The sequence below is a fragment of the Saimiri boliviensis genome, chromosome X (genome assembly GCF_048565385.1).
Source record: "Saimiri boliviensis isolate mSaiBol1 chromosome X, mSaiBol1.pri, whole genome shotgun sequence".
Taxonomy (NCBI): Eukaryota; Metazoa; Chordata; class Mammalia; order Primates; family Cebidae; genus Saimiri; species Saimiri boliviensis.
In genome coordinates, this window is record NC_133470.1 from 123,343,741 (window position 1) to 123,369,280 (window position 25,540).

Here is a 25,540-nt window from a genome sequence, read left to right on the forward strand (position 1 = left end):
TCTATTTGTTTGTGTCCTCTTATTTCCTTGAGCAGTGGTTTGTAGTTCTCCTTGAAGAGGTACTTCACATCCCTTGTTAGCTGTATTCCTAGGTATTTTATTCTTTTTTGTAGTGATTGTCCATAGGAGTTCATTCATGATTTGGTTATCTGGTTGTCTCTTGGTGGTGTAAAGGAATGCTTGGATTTTTGCACATTGATTTTGTATCCTGAGATTTTGCTGAAGTTGATTGTTAGTTTAGGGACTTTTGGGGCTGAGTTGATGAGGTTTCTAAATATAAAATCATGTCATCTGCAAACTGATACAATTTGACTTCCTCTCTTCCTACTTGAATACCCTTTATTTCTTTCTCTTGCCAGATTTCCCTGGCCAGAACTTCCAATACTATGATGAGTAGGAGTGGTAAGAGAGGGCATCCTTTCCTTGTACCAGTTTTCAAAGGAAATGCTTCCAGCTGTTGCCCATTCAATATGATATTGACTGTGGATTTGTCATAAACAGCTCTTACTATTTTGAGATATGCTCCATCAATACCTGGTTTATTGAGAGATTTTAACATGAAGAAATGTCAAATTTAATCAAAGGCTTTTTCTGCATCTGTTGAGATAATCATGTATTTTTTGTCTTTGATTCTGTTTATGTGATATATTATGTTTATTGACTTGCATATGTTGAACCAGCCTTGCATCCCACGGATGAAGCTGACTTGTTCATGATGGATAAGTTTTTGATGTGCTACTGGATTTGGTTTGCCAGTATTTTTTTTTTTTTTTGAGATAGAGTCTTGCTCTGTCATCCAGGCTGGAGTGCAGTGGTGTGATCTCCACTCACTCCAACCACTGCCTAGTGGGTTCAAGTGATTCTCCTGCCTCAGCCTCCCAAGTAACTGGGATTACAGATACACACCACCATGCTTGGCTCATTTTTGTATTTTTAGTAGAGATGGGGTTTCACCATGTTGGCCAGGCTGGTCTCAAACTTCTGACCTCAGGTGATCCACCCATCTCAGCCTCCCAAAGTGCTGGGATTACTGGCATGAGCCACTGCGCCTGATCTGCCAGTATTTTATTGAGGATTTTCGCATTGATGTTCATCAGGGCTATTGGCCTGAAGTTTTCTATTTTTGTTGTGTTTCTTCCCAGTTTTGGTATTAGGATGATGCTAGCTTCATGAAATGAGTTAGGGAGTAGTCCCTCCTTTTCAGTTGTTTGGAATAGTTTCAGAAGTAATGGTACTAGATTCTCTTTGTACCTCTGTAGAAGTTGTCTGTGAATCAGTCTGTTCCTGGGCCTTTTTTGGTTTGTAGGCTATTAATTACTGCCTCAATTTCAGAACTTGTTATTGGTCTATTCAGGGACTCGATTTCTTCCAGGTTTAGTCCTGGAAGGGTGTATGTGTCCAGGAATTTATCCATTTCTTCTAGATTTTCTAGTTTATTTGTATAGAGGTGTTTATAGTATTCTCTGATGGTAGTTTGTATTTCTGTGGCATCAGGGGTGATATCCTTTTTATCATTTTTATTGTATTTATATGATTCTTCTCTCTTTTTTATTAAGCTAGCTAATCGTCTATCTATTTTGTTAATTTTTTTAAAAAAATAGCTCCTGGATTCATTGATTTTTTGGAGGGTTTTTTGTGTCCCTATCTCCTTCAGTTCTGCTCTTATCTTAGTTATTTCTTGTCTCCTGCTAGCTTTTGGATTAGTTTGCTCTTGTATCTTTAACTCTTTTAGTTGTGATGTTAGGTTGTCAATTTGAGATCTTTCTACCTTTCTGATGTGGCCATTTAATGCTATAAATTTCCCTTTCAACACTACTTTAGCTGTGTCCCAGAGATTCTGTTACATTGTCTCGTTGTTCTCATGGTTTCAAAGAACTTCTTGATTTCTGCCTTAATTTCATTATTTACTCAGGAGTCATCCAGGAGCAGTTTGTTCAATTTCCATGTAATTACGTGGTTTTGAGTGAGTTTCATAATCCTGAGTTCTAATTTGATTGCACTGTGGTCTGAGAAACTGTTTGTTAGTGTTTTAGTTCTTTTGCATTTGCTGAGGAGTGTTTTTCTTCCAATTATGTGGTCAATTTTAGAATTAGTGCCATGTGGTGCTGAGAATAATGTATAATCTCTTGATTTGGGGTGGAGACTTCTATAGATGTCTATCAGGTCCACTTGATCCAGAGATGAGTTCAGGTCTGGAATACCCTTGTTAATTTTCTGTCTCATTGATCTGTTCTTTGCATTGGGTTCTTTGCATTGGGTTAGAACATGCTTCTTTAGCTCAACATAGTTTTTTTTTATTACCCGTCTTCTGAAGCCTACTTCTGTCAATTCATCCATCTCATCCTCCTTTCAATTCTGCACCCTTTTGCGTTTTCAGTGATTTTTCATTGATTTCTTTCTCACCTTCATGAGTTTGTCTCGTTTCAATCTTTGAGGCTGCTATCCCTTGCATGGGGTTTTCGTGGGGACTCTTTTGTTGTTGATGATACTGTTGTTGTTGCTTGCTATTTGTTTGTTTTTCTTTCAATGGTCAGGACCCTCTTCTGTAGGGCTGCTGTGGTTTGCTGGGGGTTTGCTTCAGGTCCTATTCATCTGGTTCACTCCACACCTGGAGATGTTACTCAAGGAGGCTGTAGAAACAGCAAAGATTGGTACCTCTTCCTTCTTTTGGGATCTCTGTCCTCGAGGGGCACCAATCTGATACTGGTAGGATCACTCCTATGTAGGGTGTCTGATAACCCCTGTTGAAGAGTCTCATCCAGTTGTATGGCACAGGGAACAGGACCTGTTTAATGAAACACTTTGTCCCTTGGTGGAGAGGCTGTGCCTCGCTGAGGGGAAACCCACTTATCTGGGCTGCCCAGATTCCTCAGAACTACCTAGGGGAAAGGCTAAGTCTGCTGGTCTATAGAGACTGCAGCCACCCCTACCTGTAGGGGTTCAGGCCCAGGGAGATCAGAGTTCTGCCCCTAAGCCTCTGGCTGGAGTTATTGGAGTTCCTGCAGGGAAGTCCCACCCAGTAAGGAAGGATGAGTCAGAGTCAGGCCTCAAGAGGCACTCTGGCCACAGTCTGCCACAGCTGGTGTGCTGGGCTGTCAGGGACACATCTTGGGACCAAGCAGTCCAGCTCCCTGGCTCCAGCAGGGAAAAAGCATGGCCTGGAGCTATAGAGATGGATGCTGCCCTTCCCCCACCCAGGGAGCTAAAATGTTTGGATTTTATTCTATCTGTGATGGGCAGGCTTTCAAGGGTTTTAAACAGAAGAGTTATATTCCTGATTAAAATTATAGAATACTACTCTGACTGCTTTATACAAAACACAATAGGTATTTGTGGGGCATGGGGAGGGCATGCTGCCTAGAGACCAGTTATGAGACTATATTGTAGTGTATTTTAGACTAGTACAGTGACCAGGATGAGGGAGAAAAGTGACTCCTAATCAAAAATGACTCTCAGGTTTCTGGTTTGGGTAACTGTGTAAATTGTACTTTTTTTAAGATAAGGAAAGCTGAAGGAAAGTAATATATGGAGGAGAGAAATAAGAGTTTAGTCTTGGGCATATTAAATGTGGGATGCCTATCAGACAAGCAAGTGGAGATATTGAGCAGGCAGTTGGATATACATGTCTAGAGTACAGGGGGAAGAAGGACCTGGAGATATCAATGTGTGAGTATTCAGTATATAGATGGCATGTGTCTTAGTTAATTTTCTGTTGCTTATAACAGAATACCTGAAGCTGGGTAATTTATAAAGAAACATAATTTATTTCTTACATTCCTGGAGGCTGTGAAGTCCAAGGTCAAGGGGTCAAATCTGGTGAGGGCCTTCTTGCTGTTAAAGGCTTTCTGTAGACTTCCAAGGTGGTACAGGAAATCACATGGCAAGGGGACTGAACATGTTAGCTCAGGTTTCACTTTCTTTTCTTGTAAAGCCACCATTTCTCCTCCCTTGATAACTCATTAATCCATTAACCCATTCATCCAGAGCCCTCATGATCCAACCACCTCTTAAAAACCCCACCTTTCAATAATGCCACATTGGCGAGTAAGTTTCAACTTGAGTTTTGGAGCAAACAAACATTGAAACCATAGCAAAGCCTTGGAACTGGATATGATCACCTAGTAAAAATACTGAATAAAAAATAAAAGAGATGCTGAGCACTAGGGCCTTCAAATACTGGAAGTCTAAAAAGGGAAGAGAATCTAGCAAGGGAGACTGAAACAGAAGGAAATTTTGAAGACTGTGATCTCACATAAGCAAAGAAGGGAAAGTATTTCGCAAAAGAACTCAATCAACTTATATCCGATGTTGCTGATGGGTTGAGTAAGATGAGGCCAGAGAAGGACCATTGGATTTGACAACATGAAAGCCATGGTTGACTTTGACAAAAGCAGCCTTGGTGGAGCAACTGGAATGAAATCCTGACTGGATTGGGTTGAGAAGGGAATTACAGGTATGAAAGAGAACATAAAATACTGTAAATGTGGAAGTGTTTTAAAAACAGTACAACTACCATACAGGTACAAGTGTCATTGTTATTATTTCGGCACAGATTTGGGGGAAGTTCAGGGCACGGAATAAAGAGATCTGTGTCAAAAAAAAAAAAAAAAAAAGGTACTGCAGAACCAAGGAGCTTGTTATGCAAGCAAAAATGTTGTCTTAAAAAAACCCACAAGTAATACTTCAAGATAACCCCAGAAACATGAGTCTGATTAAAAAAAAATTAAGTCAGGGTTGTTTCAGAAAGGTTGCTGCTGCAGCTCACCAAGTCAACTCTGTGTCAACCTCTGACTGGAGCTGGTCCAGGGCTGGCAGGTGGGAAATGTTCCAAAATACGAGTAGGAGTGACATTTAGAAAAAGTCTCATCTGGTATGTTTACTGAAATTTTATTAACTCATTTTGCAAAACTTGCCTGCCATTCTTGATAGGCAGGGCACACTGTTAGCAAGACTGAAAAATCAATGTGGTTTGTGTTCCTTGCCACAATGTTTCCTTCTTCTTTACCACTCCAGCCACTCCTCCTCATAGACATTTTCTGTCCTCCTCTTCACCCTGAATTCCACCAATAGATAATTCTATGTTTTGCCTGTGCAGAAGGTTGGCAGGTGAGCCTAGGCAATTGTGCTGTGCACAGCTTTGGAAGATCAGAATGTCTTACTGTAGTCAACAAGATGTACCTCTTTTCTTTCTAGGGCTGTTAAGAAAAAGGTACTTACCTTTGCTCTGCAATTACTTCTGCCTGGAATACCTCCATCAACCTATATCCCACTCATCCTTCAAGACTCAGTTTTTCTCTGTGAAGCCTTCCCCAGTTGATAATTAGAATTATTCCCTTTGTCTTCGGTGCTTCCCTTTTTCTTTGCATCTTTATAATGGTGCTAACAACAGTCTGCCTTGTATTGCAATTATTTGTGTAATTCTGACTTGCTTCTTACGTTGTCAACTCTTTGAAGACAGGATCCTTTATTGTACATTTCTGTATCTCTCTCAGAGTTCCTTTGCCCTAGTAAGTACCTAATGTATCAATATTAGTGGAATTGAACTTTCAAGGAAAATATTTTACAAGTTAAAAGTGAGCATCATAGATACCTGAGCAAGACTTACTTCTCGAGATAACATTTCTTTCTGAATAGTTAGGTAAGTGAAATGTGGAATCTACTAGCAACAAGCATGTTCAAAAATGAACTGCCAGCATCCATAATATGTGGATGGAGAATCTAATCAAGCTTAAATCAAGTCACACAGTGAAGTATCTATTTGCAGCTAATACACTCAAACTGCTCTGACACAGTGTTCTGTTGTCTCCATTTCCCCATTTGTACTTTGACATTTAAGCCACGAGAATATCCATATAATCTATTGTTCACGCTAATGTACAGCCAAGTTGGCTTCCCTTCCCCCAACACCTGCTGTTTTGTTGTTGTTGTTGTTGTTGTTTAAAGGAAGACCATTGAGTTAATGGTTCAATGTTAATATGAGTTGATTTTATTGTTTTGTGCTAGAAGTTGATTAATTATAAAGGTAGGTGTCATGCCTTTGTGTTCTCTTCTCTGACTTAAAAATCCAAGTATGACTCATACTAAAGCTGATGTCAGCAAGACTTTTGATCCATGAGGATGCTGTAAGTGATATCATAATGATTATTATATTTACTATTTCTGTTGCCCCTTGTAATGGAAATTCTATCTCAAAAAACTAATTTGGAAAATTATGCATGTGTAATGTAAGCTAAGGTGGACTTTGTATCACATTACTTCCATGGAATTTTAAAAAGCAGGTGTTAAGTGAGTGTGAGTTTCATTTGAGAATTATTTCTTATAGTCCATTATTCTTCTCCTCCTCCTCCTTCTTTTCCTTCTTCCTCTCTTTCCTTTCTTTCTCCTTCTCCCCCTCCTTCTCCACAATATACTCAGTTATTAGTTACAGTAATGAACAGAAGTTTTGTTTTCCATAGATTAAAAATATGATACTTAAAGAAGTTTATTTTTTCAATCCAGTAAGATGTTCTAATGCATAGCATGCATTGACTAGGACAAATATAGACTCTCCTGTCTAGGCTATAGATATGTGTTTGAAGTCAGGGCTTTAGGAAGATATGTTCTTTCAGGAAATTGAACTGTTTTGTCTTAAACTGAAACAGGACACCTGAATGCTAGTTCCAACTCTGCCGTAGCCAGCTATGTACCCTTGGGATGTTTTGACTCTGTGTTTTGAGTTCTTCTTATTTAAGATGGAGAGCATTCTATTTCCCAACCCTGTAACAAAGATGGGGGACTGCTGTGTCTCAATAGCCAAGACATTTAGGAAAGCTGGGTATCCACATGCACAAAGTACATTTGTCTACATTTGGGAGCCAGTAAAATGTGGAATGGGATCACACAAAGAAATCTGATGCTGAACAGCTGGATTGCAACATGAATGTGTTTGAAGCCAGCCACACCATTGTGAGTCTGTCAGAAGCGTAGGGGACTTTGCCTTTCTTAGAAGCTCCCTAAAGGGGGGCAGGGTATCCAAAGGCTTTTCCCAAAGCCTGGGTGCCAGTGGAGAGGCTTGGGGTTGGAGGAGGGTGGGTCATTGTAACAGCAACCCGTAGAGCAATATGTAAGACATTATTGTCCTATAATAGGACATCATACCATGTGTCTGAGATGGCTGCTTTGGAGCTTTTAGGTTTTCTTCTTAGGAAGCAATTTCCACAAATACATCCAAAATGAATGCTCTGGTGACTTTTCAGGGAAGATTGCTGTTTGAATTATTTACTAAATTCTTTTACAGCTATTAGTTTCCATTTTCTATTTCTTTTTGAGCTAATTTGATTATTTAGACTTTTATTCAAAAATCATCCATTACATTTGTTTTCAAATTAGTGTATTTATGTGAAGAATAGTTTCTGAATTCAGCTATTTTTACTTTCTTTTTACTAAATTTGTGTATTTGTGTTACCTTTTAAAGTCTCTAAATGTTAATCTCTGCGTCTGCCACAATTGATTTCATCTTTCTTATTCCTACTTATCTGTCTTTGTATATCCTTACACAGCCCCTGAAAGTTCCTGTTTCTTACCTTCTTTGCATGCATCTGAGGCAGAAACATCCCTAAGTAAATTTTCACTATGTGATAAGCTCTCTACAAGGAACTAATGGAAGATACAGAGGAAGGTATAAATTTGGTTGTTAGATTCAGAAACCTGTGATCCAATGGGGAGAACTAAGTGAGTCCTCATGAAAATACAGGCAGGTCTTGAAACAAAGTGCTAAATCCTAGAGACCACTAACAGAGGGGTATCCGTGGGTGAGGTTTGCCTGACTCATGACCAAAAATAAAGTCAGCTAGTCAGGGTCAAAGGCAGCCTCAAATAAGAAGATATGGCAGAGGCCTTCAGGGTCAAGGATGTGGTGGCAGGTAAATAGTTGGAAGATGTTTGGTGTATCAGAGTTAAGGGCTCTGTGTTTTACTGAGCCAAGGTCCAAGATATTGGTGAGAGATCTGCAGCTAGGCTCAAAACCATGCAGCCTCTGTCATTGGATCCACTACCAGGACAATATGCATGATGCCTATTGAACTAACAGTGCTCATCAGTGACTAGGGTTATTTGGACATGGTAATCAATAGCTTTCACAGCACCAACAGAACAAAATGCTCTATTTCAATGTATCTCGCCTCATCAGACTGTGAGTTCCATGAAGTCATGGCCTGAGTCTTAGTCATCTTTTTCTCTCCAGTGACTGACCTATATGTAAGTGGTTAAAAGGGCAGGCTTTGAAGTTAGATTAATCTGTGTTTATTTGGCCTCATTGATTTCTACCTGTAAAACTTACTTGTCTCGGGGTCTCAGCTTTCCCAAGTCTAAAAAAATAATGACAATAAATACTGACTTCTAGGGTTTCTTGTGAGGGTAAAATGAGATGACAGATTTGGAAGCACTTACCAGAGTGCCTGTCACAGAGTAAGCATTCAATTAGTTTGTAGCTCTGATTGTCATTCTGTGATCATGGACTGAATGGGTGAAGAACAAGTGTTGGTGAATTTGATGAGGTCAGGACCCAGGACTGGAAAAAGGCTTAATGAGAGTGACTCTGCAGTCCTTTGAGCCGCCTTTCCTTCTCTGGGCATCTCTTGGATGTTTGGGAGGCTGACACAATGGGGATAATCTTTAAGTATATCGCCTTTTGTGTAAGGCTTGCAATCATTTTGGCTGAGAAAACGGGGATTAACCTTGAGTGGGGGTGATGTTATTAATATAAATATTTTTCTAAGGTAACATATTGCTCTCTGCACCCAGCAAGCTGTTGTTAGTTTGTGAGCACCATGCCTCTGGAAAGCCATTGCTGGCAGTTTGAATGAGAAACTTAGAACAATTAGAGGCTTTGAACACTTTCAAACTAAGAAGTGGGATAAGCATGTTTTGACTCTATGTTTCCTCCTGGGGTTTCCCTGATGTGCTGGACTAATTATCAGATGTAATTAGGAAAGCCGAGAAGTGAGGAGACTGCAGGGAGCAATGTACTTTGCCAGGGACCCTCATCTCTTTGTGCAGAAAGGGGGTTGGGGAGACTGTCTCTCTGTTGCGGAGAAGCAGTAATGCTTAGGATGCTAGCAGGCATGAGGGTCCTGGGAACATGGATCTACCAGCAGAAACTCAGGCCTATTGGGACCCATTGCTCATGATGAAGTTTTAAGTTTTCCTCTTCTGGTTTCACATGAAGAAATGGTATTTTTTGGTCAGCTTTTAGCAAAAGTTCAATTTTTGTGTATCTGAAGCAGTTAAAAAAGTATGTCCTTCTTTTAGAACTCATTCAGATGAAGCAGCACATTTACACTTCTGGGTCAGCTACAGGGTCTATCCATTTCAGGCTGTAGATTTTTCTTATCTGCCTTGGACCAGCCCTTGCCCTAGAGTTGGGCCAGGAGCCCCCTGTCTTTGAGTCTCTGAGAGAAGGTGACATTTGTAGGGCCATCTGCTGGTTGACTTTTCTTCAGAAAAGGGTATTCCATTTGGACATGGTTTCAGTCGTACTCTTGATGCAATTGAAACTGCCACACATGAAACATGGATGGACGATGCTACTCAGTGTACCATCACTCACTAGGGGTCATGATGCAAACTATGAGTGCTATGAGTGTGGTGGGTATTTTGAGAAAAAGGAACCCCCTGGGAGCTGAAGATAATAGCTTAGATGTAAAGCTTTTCCCCTTGTCAACATAGTGTGAGGTTCATTGTCACAGGACCATCATATACCAATTAGTGTTTCTGCTTTCTCCATAGGTAACTTGTCTCCATGATTTCTTTGGTGATGATGATGTGTTTATTGCCTGTGGTCCTGAAAAATTTCGCTATGCTCAGGATGACTTTTCTCTGGATGAAAATGGTAAGCATAACCACTGGGTTTTATTGCTCCGTTGTTTTCTCCCCTTCTATCCCTTAAGATTTCCACAGGTTTGTATGGCGTGGAGAACACCCACGCATGATCCTTCAGGGGCTTATAATGTTTGTCTTTCTCCTGTATATTTGGAAACATGTGTCATGACCCACGTAAAACTGAAAGTTCAACTGGATGTCCCAGAGCCCCAGGCTCCAAACTCAATAAAACTCATTATCTGCCCCAATAATGACCAGATTTCTTGAACCATATATTGTGTCACATGGGATAACAGGCACAATCAGACTCCAGGAAGGAACATTTTCAGTCAGAACTTGGATATTACACATATCTTTTTTTTTTTTTTCCTATTCATCTTCCAGCTATTTAGCTCATTGATTACGGTTCCAATTTAGAGAGATTCTTCCACACCTTTTCACAACATCAGACTTGCTGCCCCATTTGTCTACCTTGTGATTCAGGATTACAGAGGGTTGTTAATTATAAGAAGGATCTAATCATCTTCCCATCTCTCTTTGTTTGAGCCCAAGCTCCAGGTATACATTAAAGGTTAATTAGCTCACACAGCAACAAGGTTGGAATGTGATGCTGATGCAAAGACACGTTCAAAGCGTATTTCCCATGTGGGAGAAGCAAAGTGTGAAAAAACTCAAAGGAAATTTTGCTAATACAGACTTTAGAAACAACTCAAGTGACAAGAACCCTTAAAGAGGTGGCATTTCTGCTGTGTTGTCTTCAGGAAGAGGCAATGACTATAGAATAACTAAACAAACCCCAAGTTGTGTCCAATTTCCTATACCTTCTATATATTCAGCTCTGGACAGTGATCACTAAAGGTCACCAACCAAAATAAGAAGTAAAACAAACAAAAGGGGCTTTCCACTTAACTCAGTTTTCTAAAACATTCAATTTACCAGAAAAGCTCCTCTAATCTGTCTGTTTAATTTCCATTTCAGTGCACCTTTAAGTAGGAGACCACAAGAAAGTGTTTAAAGGAAAGACTATATCTCTACCCTGCTGTTTGATTTCCCGTTGTGCATCACAGCACAAAGTTGGAAAAACGGCAGTGGAAAGAGCACTAAACTGGAACTCAGGAGGCTTGACTTTTAGTCCTTGATCTACTAATTTCTTGTTTTGTGGTCCTAAGCAGAAGGGTTAAGTTTTTTGTACTCTCATCAGCAAAATGAGTATAACAATCCTTCTAATAAATTGGCACTATTAGTGCCCAAAATGACCATAGTAGGGGATGCTAAGTGACCTGCATAGAAAGGATGTTCCAAATGTGTCAGACTGAGGCTAGGGCAAATGCAGGAATGTTTGGCAGACTCTCCCACACACCAGAAAGTTTTCTTAAGTTTTGAGTGGCAGAGTCACTGCTGGCCCATATATTCATTAAACCAGCATAAGGGATTTCAGTAACACAAATGGGAAATTTAAAAAAAATCTACAAATTCAAGATGGTAGGGTTATAGTGCTTATTTATGTAAAGTGACATGATACCCATCATGTGACTATTACATGTAGCATGTAATAGACAATAAGTGGTAGCTCCCTACCTTCAAATTACTCATGGATATTTCATCTGTGTAGCTATAGCCTCTGAGCTGTTAATCTCTACTTCAGAGAAATTGATTAAACATTATATCAATAGGTGCTATTCTGAGACATAGCTAGCTTGTCCATAAATGATTGAGTTGACTATTTGACCTGCTTACTTGATGTGCTTTTGGACTCTTGCCCTTGTTTCCATAATTGAGGGTCTTAAACACCTAGCTTAGCCCAGGTGGCTTTTTCACATTTCCCTAATGCAGGCATCCCCAAACTTTTTACACAGGGGGCCAGTTCACTGTCCCTCAGACCGTTGGAGGGCCGCCACATACTGCGCTCCTCTCATTGACCACCAATGAAAGAGGTGCCCCTTCCTGAAGCGCGGTGAGGAGCCGGATAAATGGCCTCAGGGGGCCGCATGCGGCCCGCGGGCCATAGTTTGGGGACGCCTGCCCTAATGCCTCCCTCCCCAGAACCATGGTTCCTACCAATAATAAGGACAATACTGTAATCCTAACCCATTTAGGTCCTTTGGCCTGTGGTAGTTACTCCAGTTTCTAGAGGCTGATAACGTGCTGAGCCTGTTTAACCCTCTACTAAGCTGTTTGTGTCCCTTTGTCCCAGAATGCCGAGTCATGAAGGGAAACCCATCAGCTACAGCTGGCCCAAAGGCATCCCCAACACCTCAGAAGAGTTCAGCCAAGAGCCCTGGTCCTATGCGCCGAAGCAAGTCTCCAGCTGACTCAGGTAACGACCAAGACGGTGAGTGCTCTTTTCCTAACTGTGCACGCTGACTTCATTTATGGAAGACAAAACCCTCTGCATGCAGAGGAATCAGTTCCTCATAAACACCACTGTGTCTCCATGAAACTCCATTCTATCAATACAGAGACTAAAACAGTCAAACTTGTTTGGAATCATGGAGGCACAGCTACTACCATTACTTCACTCAAATGGATGCAAACAAGAAACCTGTCCCATTGTCCTTGCTTGCTATAATGCTTAGTGTCATGGTTGTCATCATTTTCATCATCTTCAACATCATGTGGCAAAAACATATTCAATGGAATAATCAAGTTAATTATAAACCTGAAATTGAAAATCAGAATCAAGAACAAGATTGTAAAAAAAAAACACTCCAAAGTGTCAACATAGTTGACTCACTTGAGTTTCAAATATGACTCTGAAGTAATTAGAAGCCAAAACAAACAGGGAAACAAGTATACCATATATATATATATATACATATATATATATATATATATATATATATATATACATATATACATATATATACACATACATATATATACATATATATACACACACACATATATATACATATATATACACATATGTGTGTGTGTGTATTTATATATACATATGTGTGTGTATATATATATGGCATATCTATAGGGAGACAAGATAAATTGTATAAACCTCACAATGGGAAAAGAAAGCATAGATGGGTTCTAAAGAAAAACAAAGTGATTTACCATAGAAGATTTTATTTAATGGATAGTGAGTTACCTAAAACATGTGGTCTATTGATCACTGCCCACCCATGAACTATTCGTTACCAGTCAGTCTGTGGCAAGATTAGGAGCTTGTGCCAAATGTAAATAAACTATGCCATTAAGCAAACCATTTAGTTCAGCTGACTTTTTTTCAGAGCCTTATTTGATTGATGAAGGCAGCAGTATGTTGATTTGCATTCTGATGTGAACTCTATCTTGTATTGGACCAGAGTTTGAGTGGCACTGATCTAAGAGGCAATGTCTTCCATTCTTTTATAACAAATATCAAAAATAAAAGGCCTCAGAAGTCCAAGTTCAGAAACTTAGATTTATGCACAATTTTAGGTTCTTCACACTAAGGAAATTATATGGTCCAAAAGACACAAATTTGTCATTCTAAGGCTCAGAGTTTATTATGAAAATTCTTGCAGGCAGTCTGAGAGCCTTGAGGAAACAAAAGAGCCCTTCAGTTTGGGGCATCATGAGCAGCCTGATGGCCTTGAAATGCTTGTGCCAAAATGAATAGCCTGTATTGCCTGCCTCACACTGGCAAGGGCATGCATATCACCAGCCATCTCTTTATTCTTGGGTTGAGGAAATTAAAGTATAAAAAGGCAGCTCAGGCTTTTAATACTTTCATGTCTTTGCATTCCCTGTTCCCCAACACCTGGAATGCCATCCCTATAACCTGTCAGCCTTTTCTGCTTGAAAACTCCTATTCATCCTTCAAGACCTCACATAGAGATAGTTGTTCCAGCCTCTGCAATACCATAGCATGCCATTCATATCTCTGGGGTAATATTCACCACACTGTGTTGTAAAGTATGTGTTTATGTGTCTACTTCCCCAATTAAATACTGAGCCCCTCAAGGGCAATGTGGTAGGTTCATTTTCATATCCTCAGTGCAGAGCACAGTGCCTGGACCCTAGTTGATGCTCCAATAATATTTGCAAATAAATAGATACACAAAAATACCTATTTTACTAACCATGGCGCTAGAGATCCATCAAGCATTTAGATAATGTTTGCTGAAGAAATAAAAATACATGTGCCTTGATGCTATCTTGATCAAGTATACAGAAGAGCACACAAATCTATATCTAAGCAAATTTGTATTGCTGAAACTACAAAGACCTAGGTTTTAACACTTGGTTTGAGAATAAAATTGGACAATTTTTAAGCAGAGACTTGCAAAAATACACTTTAAAACACTTGGTCAAGAGTAATAAAGTGTGGCAATAATTGCTTAGCTAGTCATTTCTCAGAAACAGCACTAACTATTTCTCGGATTTCTAGCCTGTATTATTTGTAACTTGCTGTGAAACAAATAAACCACCCCAAAACTTAGTGGCTTAAAAAAAAGCATTATTTTTAATCTCACAGTTTTGGTGGGCAAGAAATTCTAGAGTGGTTTATTTAGGTGGTTCTGGCTCAGAGTCTCTCATGTGGTTGTTGTAAAAATATTGGTAGAGCTGCAGTCATCTGAAGGCTCAAGTGGGGCTGTAGGATTCACTTACAATATGACTGTTGGCAAGATCTCCCACCTTAGTTTGTGATCCAAGAGAATGAATAAAGAACAAGATTTAGTCCCTTTTGTGATCTAGTCTACATAGCCAACACTGTAACTTCTTCTTTATTATGTTCATTGGAAGTAGTCACTAAGTCCAACCTATATTCAAAGAGAGAGGAACTAGACTATTTATTAAAGGAAGGAATATTGAAGAATTTGTACATCTGTTTTCAACCACCATATAACTCATCAGATAGAAATTTTTTAGGTGGTATCAGCTTGAAGTAAATAGATTCTCTTTGCAGACAGCATCCAATTGATTACCCAGCACACATGAACACAACTACCTATAACTACACAAAGTTTAAATGTATGTCAAATCACTGATCTCCATAATGCCACGTATAGAATTTTCCTTCTACAAAATATGCATTTCACTGAATCTAAGATATCAAAAGTATAACAGGAATACATTAGAATTCAACGAATATTTGTCAAATTGAAGGGAATTATAATATAAGAGAACCCAACCTAGGCTTTGGCAGGCAAGATCTGCCCTTGCTTTTTCATAACTCCTTCACTTAAAAAAAAAAACAAAAAAAAAAAAAAACAAAAAAAAAAACAAACAAAAGAAATGAGCATTTATTCCAAACCACATAATAAACACAGTAACCAATTTAGGTGTATGAGGGGAATTTGCTTGGCAAATATCAAAATTACAAATAGCCTGTTTCCTGCCACCAATCTAATGTGGGTTCTCAGTTTAAAGAATTGAAATATTCATTTATGTTCATGATGTTCATGAACATAACTGAAGTCAAACCCTAGTCTAGACAATCTTTATGGCAATTGCCAGAATGTTTGGGCCAGATAATGTGTCTAGAGCCTCCTCATGATTCCAACCCTGAAGGGTTGGAACATAACCAAGCCCATTTCATGGCAGTTTGTTTAGAGCCTAGTTCAAGGCATTCATTCAGTTAACATTCCATAAGAGCAAAGCTGATGTCAGGCAAAACAGCACCTTAGCTAAGGCTTGGATTTGCTATGCCCATTTTCCCCTCTCTGCTTCCACCTCACTCAGGACCATTCCAACCTGGGAGTTGGAGAGTCCTAGCTTTGGGATTTGTGCAAGATTTTTGCCTTCTCTGAGATTTGATATCATTGTTAGAGAATTCAGAATTTGAATTATAGATAAGGATAATTTTCCATTGTTACCAGTTACTGACAATTTACAGAGCTGTAAAATAGCTCAGACAGAAACAAAAGCAGGTAACTAGAATGATAAGCTATGGACAATGCATACTTTTCAGTTGGCATAAATTTCTCCTTACAGATATTTGAGATTTAAAAAGAAACAATTGTTTCATAAAATGTCAAACATTTTTTTTAGCTGTTAGCCAGGGACATATACAGGTTAAAATACACTTAACCAAATGATAATAGTGTTGGGTGGGGCAAAAATGCTCTGTTCATTTCCAGGACATGGTAGTATCACCCTCTTTCCATCCTGTGTTAGTCTTGGATTTGGAACTTGTGACTGTATTTATAAACCTCTGATCAACCTGAGTAACAAAACGTTATGGAAGATAGGCCAATGGAAGATAATTTTCAGGAAATTGTAGCTACCTTCCTTTGAAGACGAAAAGACTACACACACACACACACACACACACACACACACACACACACACGGTCCAATTCATGGTTCAGTTAATAGCTAGGTTCATTCTGACTTGAGGTTTAATAAATTGATGCTCTTTGGTCTGTAATTTGTGCTATAATTTGATTCTTTATTCCTTAGTCTTTAGACTTCAAGTTGTTCATTTCTTGTTCTGCCCCATGAATAGATCAAATCCTTCTACTTTATTCCCTTCAAGTTCAATCTTCACTTCTGCCAATATTGAGTTTGCCCCAAATGGAATGTCTGTTGCTAAGCCCTAAACTCAAGTATAGTAAGGATTTGGTTGTTCATGTAATAATCCTTCAGGGAACTCATTTTTACTAGGCAGACCTGATGGACTCTAAGAATCCAAGTCATATTAGCGACGTCTGTCTTTAAATCAGGCCATGGAACTGTGGTAAAAAGATAAAATCTGAGCCCAGGAGGCTCCTATGACATATTTGAAAAAAAGCTTATGCAGTGCCACACTTTGATTAACCCAGGACTTGCCATTTTGATGAGCAAAGGTAAGCCTGGCTTCAGAAGTAAAGAAAGACATTCTCTCTCTTTCCATTTCAGCCATTAACATGTTAATTTTCCTTTTATGTAACTTTGCCCCCAATTGAATTAAATTGAATTAAAAGGACAAAATAGCTAGTTGCTAGGAAGGAATCTTTTCTTTTTCTTTTCTTTTTTTTTTTTTTTTTTTTGAGGCGGAGTTTCGCTCTTGTTACCCAGGCTGGAGTGCAATGGCGTGATCTCGGCTCACCGCAACCTCCGCCTCCTGGGTTCAGGCAATTCTCCTGCCTCAGCCTCCTGAGTAGCTGGGATTACAGGCACGCGCCACCACGCCCAGCTAGTTTTTTGTATTTTTTAGTAGAGATGGGGTTTCACCATGTTGACCAGGATGGTCTCGATCTCTCGACCTCGTGATCCACCCGCCTCGGCCTCCCAAAGTGCTGGGATTACAGGCTTGAGCCACCGCGCCCGGCCGGAATCTTTTCTTTTTCTTTCTTTTTTTAAAGGAGCCCCGAAGGAAGCTAATTACCCACCCTGGTAGGCTGAGAGAATTGTAATGTGAGAATTAGTTTGCTATTCTTCAACAGTAAGTCATTGTTGTAGCAATCCAGTGTTCTCCATTCTCCTTCCTCCAACTCATGTTCACCTATTTCTGAAAGTCCAATCTTTCCCGTTCCCAAACTCATAAGAAAGCAAGCCTTCTCTAACGAAATATACAGCTTTTAGAAGGGGAGGTCAAGGGACACAAAACAGCTGGGTTCATGAGAGACCTGTAACCCAGGGTCCTTTTCCAAACCTAGTAGGCTGCTTTGGGTTGCCTAAGATAGAGAGACTTGGCCATTCTGACCTTCCTGAAAGTGACTGTCTAGACCAGCTCTGTCCAAAGGAAATATAATGTGAGTCATAAATGTAAATCATGGGCCGGGCACGGTGGCTCAAGCCTGTAATCCCAGCACTTTGGGAGGCCGAGGCAGGTGGATCATGAGGTCAAGAGATCGAGACCATCCTGGTCAACATGGTGAAACCCCGTCTCTAATAAAAATACAAAAAAAAAATAAGCTGGGCATGTTGGCGCGTGCCTGTAATCCCAGCTACTCAGGAGGCTGAGGCAGGAGAATTGCTTGAACCCGGGAGGCAGAGGTTGCGGTGAGCCGAGATCGTGCCATTGCACTCCAGCATGGGTAACAAAAGCGAAACTCCGTCTCAAAAAAAAAAAAAAAAAAAAAAAATGTAAATCATGTATGTAATTTTACATTTTCTAGTAGCCACATCGTAAAAAGTTAAAAAATGGGCAAAATTAATTTTGACATATTTCATGTAATGATACATTTAAAATATTATCATTTTAACACATAATTAATGTAAGAAATTATACATTCTTTGAAACTGAGTTGAATTTTACACTTACAACATATCTCAGTTCTGACTGACCACACTTCAAATGTTCAAAAGCCAGGTGACTATTGGCTACTGTTTTAAACAGCACAAGAATACCTTTCTTCCCTAGCTAAGAGAGATTCACACTAACAATCTTTTATCATGAATTAGATGCTATGCACTTTGCAAAGTATTTCCAAATCTGTTACGTCAGTTGTTCCTCATAATTGCACTATGAATTAAGCTGGAAATGGATAATTATCTTTTTTTTAGATTAGGGAACTAGGTTATAAAGCTTAGGATCTTGGGATCTTTCCAATGTCACACAGTACTTAGCACCCAAGAGCCAGAACCCAGCTCTCCTGACTTCCCAGCAAGCATTATTTGCAGTGTCGACTGACACAAAGTAGTATGTGGGATGTCCTGTAGTATGTTGGATGGTCCCTGCTTCTTGGCTTCTTTTCCCCTTTCCCCATCTCCAGGCCAGGGATATAGAAAGGCAAGGGGTAGGGTGGTGTCTGCATCACTTTCTTTGTTCTGCTTTGAGCACAGTCCCACAAGTCAATAGGAGCCTTTGTTTCAGTGCTACAGAGCACTGAAATAAGACAGCTTAGACATTCCATTAGCTCCTCTAGCTCTCCTACTGGCAACTCCAAAGAAAAGTGGTGTCCTTGGCAGAGCTGTGGGAGGAGAAAAACTTCCCTGGTTTCTCCTAGTCTGATTCTTTCTAAAACCTGCTTAGAAAATGATTGGAGCAAGCAGTATAGTGGGTACCAGTAAGCACCCCATAGTGCATGGTATATGGTGATATTTCCCTACAACAGGAGTCCTATCAGCCAGCCTTCGCTTGGGACTTGTGTTTACATACAACTGAATGTGCAATTTACTCCTGTAAAGTACTTAGTAGTGCTAGGTGGTACGAGGAAAAGGGATGTTAAGACAAATTTCCTGCCACTAAGAAATTTATGATTTATTTGGGGAACTAGTATACATGTAAATTTTTAAAATATATTTACAAATATGTAATAGCTCCTATTACGTGTCAGGCAACTGTTCTAATAACTTTACATGTGAGTTACTCTTTCCAACAACCTTTTGAGGTAATTACTATCATCCCCATTTTGCAGATGAAGAAACTGAGGCATACAAAAGTTGAGTGGCCTGCCCAAGATCACATAGTTAGTAAGGTGATAGAACTGGGATTTAAACACAGGACTTTGTATAGTCTGGATTTCAGTATAGATCTGATGATAAATGTGCACAGTTGAAAATCTAATTTCCGTATTATAAACCTACTTTTCTTACCTTTATACTCTCCTCTTTTTTCACTGGAATGAACCATAATTGCTTATCCTTTTGTAGGTAAAAAAAATAAAAAAAAATAAAAAAAAAATTGTGTCCACAGTCGACCTTTTAACCACTGAAACATTAATGCCACATTAATGGTAATAATTTATTTAAATGCAAAATGAATAATAGATACAGGTAGTAAGTATTATGGGAACTATCGGAGTTCATGGGAGAGAGCCTATCAGGGACTAGGGTGCTGAGGGAGGAATTTCTGGGAGAACTAGAAATTGAAGAAGGGTTATATATAAATTTTCATAAGAAGATGAATACTTCTGGCAGGCGGGGAAGCATGAACAAAGGGGCAGAGATGGTGATGAATATGGCTTATTAGGATACAGGAAAGAGTCTCTTAAATCTGCCTCTCCAGCTCCAATCTTCCTTCTTGATGTCAGATCCATAATGCCTACTAAACAATCCTGTGTATATGGCTTATATGTGACAAATACAAGATATCTAAAGATCAAAAGCATTTACCCCTCCCATCTCTTTATCTGATAATAGAATTATCAGCCTTCCCACATTCAACACCTTGGTGCTATTTTTGACTTCCTACTCATTAATCCAGCGGTGTTGTTGTGTCACTGTGTGCTGTTTGTCATTGTTGTGCATGTGAACCATCTCCAGTTGATTCACCCAGCAGTCCCTTCATTTTCCTTGTGACCTGGTGTCTCGATTATTTCACAGACTCCTTAGTAATATTTCTGCTTCAAATCTCTGTCCACCTGTCCATGTGGTGTGGTGCCACCACATTTCTCATCCTAAAACACCGTTTTCATTGTACCACTTCCCTGCTCCAAAACTTTCAGTGGCTCCACACTGTTCATTGACCAACATATCTTCCCCCACCATAATAATGCTGAGAGGGTAAAAATAGAGAATAGAGAACAGGATAGGGCCAATCATTTTGCTTTGGGGAGCACAGCAGTAAAATGCAAAAAAAAAAAAAAAAAAAAAAAACCTAGAAATAATAGGCTTTACCTAAGGAAAGCTTCAGTCATCTGATACTTGACCAACTAGCCAAAGAGTTAGTCCTCAGCCTATACAGGCTGGCATTTCATCTCTTGCGGAATAGGATTTCCTAATTCAGTGCCTATAAATTGAATAATTACCCAATGCTAGTAGTGGTGCTAATAATATTGATAGAAAATACAATTTGTTGACCCTTTCCTATGTGTCAGGCATTTGGTTAATCACTTTATGTATAGTCTGCCATGTAATCATTAAAACAACAACAACTGAAATATTATTATTCAAATAAACTGAGATATTATTATTCAAATATTACAGATGGGGAAACTGCAACTCAGAAGTTAATTTAGACCCAGGATCACAAATATAGGAAACAGCTAAGCCAGGATTTAAAACTGTGGCTGAGTCCAAAGCCTGTATTCTTTCACAAATTAAGAGCAGTGCAGTTTGTCCTAGTCCCTGCACCAGAAAAACCAGTAGTCAGCGTTGACAACAGGCTAGCTCCACCAGAAACATGTTCTGTTTCTCTGTAGGAAATAAATGTTGACAGCATTGTCAACCCTGAGAAAACTATTCTGGCACTTCCATCAGCCCCCCTACAGATGTCCTCTTCTTGAGGGAAACTCATCTGTGTCAAAATATTGCAGGACTGGGGATATACATTTGTTTTGTAACAAGGAAGACTCTTACTTCTCCCCCTTATTTAAAGGATTCATAACTTCATGCTGTCCAAGATTCCGTAGGAAATAGATTTAAAATTCAAATTCCATCTTCTGAAGTTACTGTGTCTTTCAACCTACAATTGAATTTGGCTTGAGAGAAAACCCTAGGATGAAATCATTGAAGAACTGTTCCCAGGCTCTCAGTTCTTGCTTCCCTAATGGATGGGTCTAGGGCAGGCGTCCCCAAACTTTTTACACAGGGGGCCAGTTCACTGTCCCTCAGACCGTTGGAGGGCCACCACATACTGTGCTCCTCTCACTGACCACCAATGAAAGAGGTGCCCCTTCCTGAAGTGCGGCGGGGGCGGGGGGGGGGCGGATAAATGGCTTCAGGGGGCCGCATGCAGCCCGGGGGTTTTGTTTGGGGACGCCTGGTCTAGGGAAAGGGACAAAAGCTTTTCCACTGTGCAGAAACAATTAGCCAAAGCAGTCCAGACACCTTGCCCAAGGGCTCTTTGGAATGTATGTGTGAAAACCACAGGGTCTGTCTCTTGGCCTTGTTCTGAAGTAAGTTGAAACCACCTTGGATCCACTTCGATGGCCTTCCAGGAAAACTCCCTGTATTTGTAAGGAGAAAACAAGGTATCTTTGGACTGGAATGAATAAAAGCGTAGAGCATCTCAGTATGAGAAAAATGAGGAAGTGGCAGAACTGTGTGTTGAGATCTCCCTCTCCAAGGCATTAGGAAGTTACAGAACACAAGACAGAAAATGAATCACTAAAAGGTCACAGTGGGAGGTATGTGATGTGCTAACTTTAAGGAAATTTTGAAATGGAATCTGTGAGCTAGTCCAGAAGCCGCCATCCTTTGAGGAGGGGCAGAGTTTATACCATTTAAGCAAGTCATACCCTCTATGAACCCCTATTTTCTTGTTAATTAAAAGGAGACTAGTAATGCTTGGCTACTGTCTCTTAGCACTATCAGGAGAAAAATGTGAGTTCATGTATGGTAAAATGCTCTGAAAATAACTGCAGAAAAATAGCTGAAATTATAAAAAGGGCTCTGAAATTATTATCATAGCTCTTTTGATAAATGGGTTGTTTTCAGTGAGGAATATTTCAAAAAGATATCAAATAAAAACCAAGAGGCTTGATTTTGAGTTGGGCTCAAGTGTTGGGCTTGGGATGCAAGGGAAAGCCAGGGCTAAGTGAATGAGCATTAACTTGGTTTGGTCTCTGGTCAAAGGTTGGGAGAAAAATAGATGCCAAGCTGTCCCTTTATTTTCTGTACCATTCTGGTCATGCAAACCTGAGCCCAGAGAGTAAAATGACTCATGTAACTTGCTGCTCAGGCAGCTCCATAATTGCTACACCTGGGGCCTCTTTTGCCCAACTTGTACTCAGCTGCCTCCTAGTTTCCAGGAATGGATCCAGCCTCCAGACAAGGGAATCCACAGTCTGGGAGTCTAGCATCAACTCTGCCTGGCTGGTAACCCCACTCTGTCCTTGGCTGCTCACACCAAAAACTGGACTCTCTCACTTTTCTTTGGGAACTAACCTCCCCTTACCCTATCCCCACACACACTCCGTATTCCTCACCCTCCCGAAATCCATTTCCCCCCATACATTTAAATCTCTGTAAATCTAGGTAAGTCCGCCTAGTTTCCTTGCCAACCATCCTGTTTGGGCTGGTCCTGTTCCATTCTGACAGGAAAGGCAGATAGAGCCAAGGAACTAAAGATGAGTGTGGAGGCAAGAACAGGCATAATCATTCAGAGGACTCAGTGAACCAAGAATGCAGGACCAAGCTTGCCAATTGTGCTGCATAGCTAAAGGGCACCAACCGAGAGGGTTGACAGACAAGGCATAGATACTATCTTCCCAGAGAACTCTGTATCATGACGGTAGTTCTATGCCATGCTAAATACTCTGTTCGCTATTGTTTCATGTCACTGTGTATGATACCCAGCTGGTTCGGTGAATGAAAGACAGCTCTTGCTAACCACTTTCTAAATCTAAACCAGAGCAAATAGGATAGAAGTCCCAAAGACGGGTGTCAGCTCTGGTGTCTATCTTTTCATTCCTTTCTCTTTTCTCTGCCACAACTTTCCATCTCCTCCCTAGCCTCCATTAGAAAATTGTCATAGGAAAGAATTTCAGAAGCAAACAGTTTAAAAAAGAAAGAGCCTTTGTTAGCAAAAACAAAACCATATAGGCTTTGGAATCAAAGAGACTTATATTCAAATCCTGTATTTGCTACTTCTAGCTGGAACATGTGTGTGTATGTATTTGTGTGTGTGTGTGTGTGTGTGTGTGTGTGTGTGTGTGTGTGTGTGTATGGGGGGGGAGAGAGAGAGAGAGAGAGAGAGAGAGAAAGGAAAGAAGAGTGCCTGACCCATCATAGACACTCAGTAAAGAATATATATATATATATATATATATATATATATATATATATATTTTTTTTTTAGACGGAGTCTCACTCTGTCACCAGGATGGAGTACAGTAGCGTGATCTCTGCTCATTGCAACCTCTGCCTCCCTGGTTCAAGCTATTTTCCTGCCTTATCCTCCCAAGTAGCTGGGACTACAGGCACATGCCACCACACCCAGCTAATTTTTGGATTTTTACTAGAGACGGGGTTTCACCATGTTGGCCAAGATGGTCTCAATCTCTTAACCTCGTGATCCGCCTCAGCCTCCCAAAGTGTTGGGATTACAGGCATGAACCACCATGCCCGGCCTAAAGAGTAATTTTTATCCTCTTTTTGTTGATAAGATTGATAAGGTGGCCTAGGAGATGGAAAAGTAAGAGAGAGAGGGAGAGAAGGAGAAAGCGGGGGGGGGGGGGGGGGGGGAGGAGGGAGGGGGAGAGAGAGAGAGAAAAATGAGTGCCTGACTCATCATAAACACTCAATAAAGAATAATTTTTATCCTATTTTTGTTGATAAGGTGGCCTAGGAGATGAAAAAGTTCTTGATGTACCTTGTTGCCATGGGGAGAAATGGACTATACAAGAGTTGAAAGGGATGAGAGGATTTGGACCATGTATAAATAAAAGGTCAGAACAGTGAGACAATGCTGTGGTTCTGAGAAGGGAAATGAGAGACAAGGTAAAGATGGAGAAGATCCACCAAGGCATTTCCTGATTGCCACTTAGAAATGGAAGCTCAGAGACAAGAGCTAAGGATGATTAGTAAAGAGAAATAAAGGAAAATAAAAGATATCAAACAGTGGTGCCATTTCCAGCCACTCTCAAAATGAAATGTGGCTCTACATGGATTTACCAATCCAAGCACACAAAGTTCATCAGACCCTATTTGCATTATTTCCTGCTGCTTCTTTTACTTGACATTTATGTGAATTGGCTCTACAATTCATATCAAATGGCAACTTTCCAGAATTTTTTCCCACATAATCCATAGACAAAATGTGCATATAAATACATTTTATCTAATCTGTAAATGCAGAGGCTCCTTCAGCTTGTAATGAATCTACATCTATCTGTGCATGTCTACATTACTTCATTCCTCTTATGTCCTTTTTTAAATTTCATTACATCAGGGAACTCTGGGAAATTCTGAAAAAGTGTCTGCATTTTTGCAACAATGCAGTGAATGGTAGTTATATTATTAAAAGCTGATTTCCAGGCGGGTGGATCACGAGGTCGAGAGATCGAGACCATCCTGGTCAACATGGTGAAACCCCGTCTCTACTAAAAATACAAAAAATTAGCTGGGCATGGTGGCACGTGCCTGTAATCCCAGCTACTCAGGAGGCTGAGGCAGGAGAATTGCCTGAACCCAGGAGGTGGAGGATGCGGTGAGCCGAGATCGCGCCATTGCACTCCAGCCTGGGTAACAAGAGCGAAACTCTGTCTCAAAAAACAAACAAAAAAACAAAAAACAAACAACAACAACAACAACAACAAAGCTGATTTCCAAAATGCTTGTTGAATGTTGATGACAAAATTAAGTACTTTATTTACAGACAGCTTAAGATTACTTCTTAATTTTAAGAAGGAGAGGAATGGGTGGAGGGGAATTGAGAACATATATAAACATACACATAGGCAGAGAATATAGAGAGAGGCATATATGGAATATACACTTTTGTACTGCCCCTAAAATTACTGAGTGAAAACGTTTCAAATAATACTAACAAAAGACCTAGAAGTTGCTGAAGAGCCTATGCATTCAGATTTATAGCCAATAAATATATAGAAGTTGACTTATATGGAGACAGGCTGTGCCTAACAATTTCCCCCACTTTGGCAAGGCCAATGGACTCACATTCTGAGCTAGGTAAGCGTATAGGTAAAAAAGACAGTTGTAATATTGAGGGTATAGCAGCCATCCCTTTATAGTTTGGCTAACAAATACTGGGAAACTAGGATCTGTGAAGTATATAGCAATCATGTAAAACAAAACACCAAAGGAGAACTTACTGGGGATGCCCACTACTGTCAGACTTCATGGTCCAGTTCAGGGCTCTTTCGGAAGACTTCAGTTGAATTAGCTCATATAGGTCTCCAAGATTGCTTCTTTT

The 25,540-nt window shown here is 40.0% G+C and overlaps 1 protein-coding gene across 4 annotated transcripts in view; it reads left to right on the plus strand.

Moving 5' to 3' along the window:
* DCX (doublecortin) overlaps positions 1-25,540 on the plus strand; it is a 112,371-nt gene that overhangs the window by 69,964 nt on the left and 16,867 nt on the right. For 3 of the 4 annotated variants that reach the window (XM_003935847.4, XM_074391445.1, XM_074391446.1), the window contains exons 4-5: positions 9,766-9,868; positions 12,053-12,190. In XM_003935847.4, the coding sequence (XP_003935896.2) occupies positions 9,766-9,868; positions 12,053-12,190 (241 nt within the window). The remainder of the gene's footprint in view (positions 1-9,765; positions 9,869-12,052; positions 12,191-25,540) is intronic. The other variant, XM_010346350.3, reaches the window with a different exon arrangement.